General features: G+C 48.3%; 1 protein-coding gene across 1 annotated transcript in view; it reads right to left on the bottom strand.

Annotated features, from left to right (window-relative positions):
* Positions 1–1,438: 1,438 nt before the first annotated feature.
* The window catches only part of fgf22 (fibroblast growth factor 22), a 30,490-nt gene continuing 24,560 nt past the window's right edge, over positions 1,439–7,368 (bottom strand). The window contains exons 2-3 of the mRNA XM_063201398.1: positions 4,052–4,155; positions 1,439–1,941 (exon numbers count right to left, since the gene is read on the bottom strand). Coding sequence (XP_063057468.1) covers positions 1,747–1,941; positions 4,052–4,155 — 299 coding nt within the window. The 3' untranslated portion in view covers positions 1,439–1,746. The remainder of the gene's footprint in view (positions 1,942–4,051; positions 4,156–7,368) is intronic.

Genomic DNA, 7,368 nt, shown 5'->3' on the forward strand with positions numbered 1-7,368 from the left:
GAGCCTGGAGTCCTCATTTTCTTAAGAACTAATCTATTAGATGATTTACCTCTTAATTTAATCTGGTTTACTCCTGTCCTGAACCAGCTTCTTAGTATACCCCTCTGGTGTTGAAGTTGAACCATTCATATGTTTCTGCCAGAGATCATCTGTGCTGCTTTGGCCTGTGTCGACCGCCCACCTGGGCTAAGGCCAGCCTGGGGTGGGGGTGGGGGTGAGTTGAAGACATGTCCAAACGCATCCTTAGTCCAGCTTGTTTCACTGTTTGTTTGTTCACCTTGTGCAGAGGACAAACAGGTGGATGTGGATCACACAATCTGTGGCAGGCAGGCCTCTGAAAGGCGTTAAAGAAGGGAGCTCATGCTGAACATGACACACCAGAGGAACTCCCATCTCCAGGAGCTCCCGTCCTGTCTTATCAGATGAAAGGGGAATCTTATCTCGCATGACTCCGCACTTAGGCAGGGATCACCGTTTCTTTCTCTCTCTCTCTCTCTCTCTCTCTCTCTCTCTCTCTCTCTCTCTCTCTCTCTCTCTCTCTGTACGCCTCTCTCTCTCTATCTATCTCTCTCTCTCTCTCTCTCTCTCTCTCTCTCTCTCTCTCTCACATGCGCACACACATACACACACCAACCTACACGCAAGCACACACACTAAATGCACAAACACATCCACCAGCAGCCATACACTTATAGAGATATACAGTACATGGGCCTACTGTATACACCGAGTGATACACACAGAGGAATTGTTCCAGTCAGAAGGTCTCTGTCGTGCAGCAAATGAAACGAATACAAGTCGGTCCACTGTCCATCGATCAGAGATCTGTTAAACCATGCGTCCTCACATTCTGTCCATTGCGTACATCGAATGATGTAATGAATCAATCGTGTTTCCAGCCATTCAGTCCAAAACAAACACTTTGGATCTTTGTACACAAACAGTCTTTCTGTTCTGAAGTTTGTCAGGGGGGATGATCATAAACATTAACTTATTTTACAAGTTTCCAGCAGCCTTATTTTTTTTTAAAACCTCAGGCGTACAATGGGGCAGAGAGAGAGAATAACTTAAAGGTAACTCCACTGTGACCACAATAGGCATAATATGGTAAAGAAACAAAAAACAAACAAACAAAATGCCCCAACATATGTACATAAAAGGGGGCAGAGGGCTTATCATAGTAACATCATAATAGCATAACATATAATAATAATGAGAGTATTAACAGCCATGAGGTGGACAAGACAACACTAATATGCAGGGTTTTGCTGATGCCTCGTCTTGGGGGGAGGGGGGGGGGTCATGACGATGAGTGGCAGAGTGGAAATCTCGAGTTCAGAAAGTGAAAACCCTGCCACAAATTAGCTCCAGCCAATTCAGTGGATCAGTTGATCCTAATTACCCCACCGCCTTCAGCCAGGTTGATGAGCTAATACATGGGTTCACCGTGTTTATAAACACGATGTTGTGAGGAGGGGCAAGACACTGGCAGCCAACCACGTGAGCAAATTTTTGGACCGACAGCGGTTTCCAACAATCAGAGGTTGAGTTGTGCGCAGCTAGTGTCGCGCAGCCAGGAGAAAACAAAAATTTAGAACCCATGTATTATTGATAACACCTGTGTTGAGAGCACAGGCAGGAGGACTATCTAAGCAGGACTTTTTACTCTGTCGATCCAATGTTTCCACCTCTGGTGAGCAGAGGAAGGGACTCCAGGTGGGCAGACGTTGGGTGGGCGTCGGGCAGCTACGTGGGCATCATGGGTAGGAAGTGGGTGGAGGGGTGCCGCCGGCGCGCCTTGTGCCCACGGCGCGGTTTGCCGCGGCCGTTCAGCGAGACGAACATCTGCCGGCCGCCGTGCCGCCAGCGCAGGGAGGCGTACGTGTTGTAGCCGTTCTCCTCGATTCGCTCCTTAAACTTGCAGCTGGGGTTGTACCGCGACTGATGAAAGGGGGACAAAAAGACAAAAAGAAAGAAAAGGAGAGAGGGGAGGGGAGAGAATGGATAAAGAAAGCAAGAGAAAGAAAGCAAGAAAGAAAGAAAGAAAGAAAGAAAGAAAGAAAGACAGAAAGAAAGAGAGAGCAAACAAGAGCAGTGAGTTCAGGGCTCATTTTAGGGGACAATCTGTCGTGAGTGACCCACCTCGACAACAGAGGTCAAGGGTCAGAGATGGGCTCGGAGATACGAGTGGCCCGGATGTGACCCCCTGCATGGGATCCCATTCCCTGTGTGTTCACATGCAGCAGTGACAAGCAGGGCCATAATGGCTCCGATGACCTCCCCTGATAGCACCCAGACACTGAGGTTAGAGGTAGCTGGACCTCTCAACTAGTGTAGGGAGAAGAGTCATTAGACTGGATTTAAGATTATGCAAAACCACTGTGAGATCAAAAATGCATCAAATGACGAAACCCCTTACTTTCAGGTTGGGGTTTAGGTGGGGCACAAGATTCAGGTGATAGATATTATTTTGAAGGTGTCTCAGGCACCTGATCAATAATCAGTGAAAAAAGTGAAACAGAGTTTCAATAACATGAAGTATTTGAAGGCTAGATAACTAAGTGCTACATAGCTTTCTCATACAACTACCTACTAAAACCTGAGTGAACTACAGCAGGATTTCAACCTTAATATTCAATGTAATTGGACACTGGAAAAGGTATGTAATGTAACACATTTTTATGATGTTATTTTCTCTCTCTCTACACCTGTCTTATCGGCTAGATGAACTGATGAGCCACACAGGCAGATGAGGGTGTTGCAGTGCGCCACCACCACCATATGGTATTTTTTTTCATTTTTTTATCTCTACTGAACAGCTACACTTTGTGTGTGTGTGTGTGTGTGTGTGTGTGTGTGTGTGTGTGTGTGTGTGTGTGTGTGTGTGTGTGTGTGTGTGTGTGTGTGTGTGTGTGTGTGTGTGTGTGTGTGTGTGTGTGTGTGTGTGTGTGTGTGTGTGTGTGTGTGTGTGTGTGTGTGTGTGTGTGTGTGTGTGTGACAATGTGTGTGTGTGTGTGTGTGTGTGGGGGGGGGTTAGATAGAGAGAGAGAGAGGATATGTGTGTGTGTGTGAGAGAGGGGGAGAGGGAAGGAGGGAGGGAGGGAGAGAGAGTGTGTGAGGCGATATACTTTTACTTTTACTGTAATGTGCATTTATGTGTATAAGTTCTTTGTGTACGTTTGGATTTGTGTATTTATGTAAGCTGACAGACACCTTAATTTCCTTCGGGATCAATAAAAGTACTCTACTCTACTCTACTCTACTCTACGTGGTAACCCCCAGGGATCTCCTGCTCCTCACCTCACCCCACTGCCCTCATCCTGATAGCATCAGTCTACAGGGCCTCCTCGGGTGTACTCAGGTACGCACGCTCATCAAGGTGTGATTCAGAAGGGGATGCTAAGAGCTCGTCATCTTATCTCTGTTATGGAAAATGATGCGGATCTGTCACCCATCTTATCTCATCTGTGTCATAAACAGACTGCCTACATTGGAGCTCACAAAGCTGCTAAATGAGTACGGTTCATGTTTCTCCTGGTTGTAATACCTACTTGCGTTATGCTACTTGCTAAGGTTTATTGGTGCTGCGCTGTGGTGTTTGATGCATACTTGTCATAGTGCCTCTGGAGTTTTCCAGGCTCATTGCGTGCATGCATAAAAGAGCAGCTTCTTGTGCCAATTTGAAAGGCAATAAATTGAAGGGTAGCACTTGGAGCAAAAGTGATACATATTTGCTATGTGTTACCTTTATTAAAAATTCTCTGATGAGAGGGATATTTTACTGAACTCCTTGTGACTGTGTGCACCCATGTTGGCATCGGTCTTAGTAACACACCTGGATCTGGCCCTGGAGCCTATTGGGTTGAATCAGCTTGAGTAAGATCGGTACCAAAGAAAATAACATATTATATCTGGGTCAACAGTTTAAGAACAGGTGTGTCTGTGGTTGGGAAGAGAGGGGTTGGGGAGGGGGGGGGTGATTTTGCATCTAAGGTGACATTTTTCTTTCCTAGCACTCCTTTTTTTTGATAATGTCTGAAAATATACCTACCGATCCAAAGAGTGAGCCCTTTTTGGACATGGCTAAGTACAGCCCAGTGCTGACAGATTTGATGGCGACGACTCCCACACTGACAGATCGGATTTCCATCAGGCCTGGAAAAAAAGGAGAGAAGAGAGATTTTTTAGTTAGACTGGTGGAGGAGTGGAGTTCCCCCCTACCACCACCGTCCCCCAGAAGCTCCTCTCTCTCATTACCGATTAGGAAACCAGGCATCCGTACACCCAGGAGATGTGTATTTTTCTCCCTCCCCGAGACAAGGGAAAGAGTGTATGCACGACAGTGTTTAGTAATTCCCTCAGGTGGAATACAGCAGGACGAAGGAATCTCGTGAATAAACAACAGGCCCATTGCAAAAGGACTGTCTGCTCTATAAAACGCCCCCAGTAAATCAACCGTCCTAGTCCATGTAACGGGCAATTTTTTTTTCCAATTTTAAGACGTGGTCTGCTTTAAAAACAAAAAAACTAAAGTGAAACGACGAAACGTTGTACATACACTATTAAACCTCCATGAAAGTCTTTGTCTTGCCCTCGTGCTATACGCGCCCCATGCTTTGACATGCAAATCCCCCGCGCTGCCCTGTGTTTTGTTGGAGTGCATCCGTCCGTGCACAGGGCCCAGCGCTGCTGCCATCTAGAAAGGAAAATGCATTATGCAAAAGAGAGAGAGAGAGAGAAGACAGACCGACCGAGCGAGCGAGCCCGCAGAAAAAAGTTCCAGTCTGTGGAGCAGCAGCAGACGTTCGCTGGCTTCCAAAGTGGAATCATAACACACCTGACAGTGTGCCCAGACGAGGTCAGAACAGCCTCCATCTTGTTTTTGCAGAGATAAAAGGCGCTAATGGCCAGCACGCGGTATAAGGCCTACTTGACTCTCTGCACCGTCCCTCTTGACACAGGTGATGGTGGTGCTGGTGGCACGGGCAAAATAAGGGTGTCCTGTGCTCAGTGATTGGGGACGAATGCTCTTTAGGTTTTTTTTGGTCTTGATCTAGGCTTTTACAGAGGCAAAACCAGACATATTGTCAGGGCGACAGACAAAACTTTTTTCCCAAGATGACCCGGTGTCCTCCGCTCTTAACCGCTTGAATAGGCAGGTGATTGCTGAGTGCTTGTGCTTGACTTTATTTTCCGAGTCTCGCCTTCACAGATACTTTGATACCGTATCTGATCTTGCGTCCTGTTTGACACACCCAAAGGAGTTACCTTTTTAAAGCAAGAAAAATACTTAAACAGCTGTCTCGTTTCCTTGGACATACATAGGCCTATAATTCCTCATCTTTCTGTCTCTCCCCCTCTCTTTCAGTCTTTCTCTCTTCCTCTCTCTCCCCCCCCCCCTTCTCTCTCTCTCTCATCCTTCTACATCTCGTTCTCCCACTCTCTCCCAGGTACCCTTCTAAATAACCCCCTAAAAAAAACTTTGAGCAGTGTGTTAACAAATGGGCTATTGGCTTTGGACAAGGACTGTGCTCAGGCTAACACATGGAGGTGCTGAATGAGCTGTTGACCCAGAGTCAGCGGGGAAGCGAACCAGAAGCCACAAACACACGACCCAGCAAGTCCTTGGGAAAGCCGTCCAAAACAAAACAAAAACCCCGCTAACCGACAACCCCCACGGAGCATCCCCTCTCTCTCTTTCTAAAAACGGCCCACGCGAGCCAGCCAGCAAGCCAGCCAGCGCAGGCCGAGTTTCCACTCCCATGCCGGGACTCCAGCACCAGGCTTGTCAGGGGATGAAAAATAAACGACTCTCACATCAGCGGCAGTCCGAGCAGGTGCTAGGCTCACTGCCGCCGCGCCACATGACCGGCTCGACTCGACTCGCTTCTACTCCGCTCGGCTGTGTTTACTCGAGGCCAGACGACGGGCACCGTTAAAAAGGGCCCAAGGAAAAATCTAAAAACAACATTTGCTTGGCACCGCGGCCACAGTTAATAAATACAGCCGAACCTGTGCCAATAGTGCCAGTGCCAATGGTGTGTATGCCGCCTGGCCAAGCCCAGGGTCGAGTCGCTGAGAGCTTGAGAACACCGCAAGCCTTGACCGTCTCTCTCTTTCTCTCTCTCTCCATCTCTCTCTCTACGGGGAGATACACAAGTGGCCACATTTCCCGTCAATGCCACAGATTCAATTTCAAAAGCTGCTGTGGCCGCGACTCATTAGATGGGTGTGGTCGACGTTTGGCTCTCAGACAACACACACACACACATGAACGCACGCACGCACATGCACACGCACACACACACACACACACACACACACACATGCACGCACAAGCATGCACGCACACACGCACGCACGCACGCATACACACACAATATCTCTCACTCTCTCTCACACACACACACATTCTCTGTCTCTGTCTCAAATACAAACACTCACACACACACACACACACACACACACACACACACACACACACACACACCACACACACATACACACACACACACACACACACACACACACACACACACACACACACACACACACACACACACACACACACACACACACACACACACACACACACACACAGCCCCACCGGCCACCACAAAAAGGATCTCGCTAATCTGTAACACTGGTTTCATCACAAGGCAAATGCCAGGCAGCCACGGGCCAACGCAGCTCAGATGCCATCTTTGTTCTACAGACAGACACACAACAGAAGCAAGTGGTCCTCATCCCCCCCTCTCCTCATGCCTGTCAGGTGAAGTCATCCCATTTAAGAGAGTAACAGAGACAGAAAAAAGGACAGAGAGAGAGAGGAAGAAAGAGAGTTAAGAGCACAAAAAAAAACACAAGGTAAATAAACAAAGTGATCTCCCAGCCTCTTTCCTTGCCTTTCTTCTTTGCCACGCACAGGCCAAGGGAGAGGGAAGAGAGGAGAGGAGAGAGGCCCCCAATCAGACGCCGGCAGGCAGCTGCACAGGCTCAAAGCGCCAGCACACTACTAGAGCTGCGGACAGAGCCATGGAAACTGGCACCAAAAAAACCATCGGCCCTGCACCTCATCACTTTGAAGACAAACGTGCTATTTACTCATGTTTGTTTACAAACATCCAGTGGGTGGAGACGATGGCGGATGGTGGAGGTGATGATGGTGGTGGTAGTGATGGTGGTGGTGGTGATGATGGTGGTGGTGGAAGGGGAGAGCATCATGGTCACGGTAGGAGCGTGCAAGCTGCTTGTAAGCAGTTAAAGGCCGGCCCTGGTCCTGATGGGGGGTGGTGATGGAGGTGGTGGAGGTGATGATGATGATGGTGGTGGTGGTGGGGTACATGTGCTCAGGGAGCCTTTAAATGC

Source organism: Engraulis encrasicolus, chromosome 6 (genome assembly GCF_034702125.1).
Source record: "Engraulis encrasicolus isolate BLACKSEA-1 chromosome 6, IST_EnEncr_1.0, whole genome shotgun sequence".
In the NCBI taxonomy this organism is placed as follows: Eukaryota; Metazoa; Chordata; class Actinopteri; order Clupeiformes; family Engraulidae; genus Engraulis; species Engraulis encrasicolus.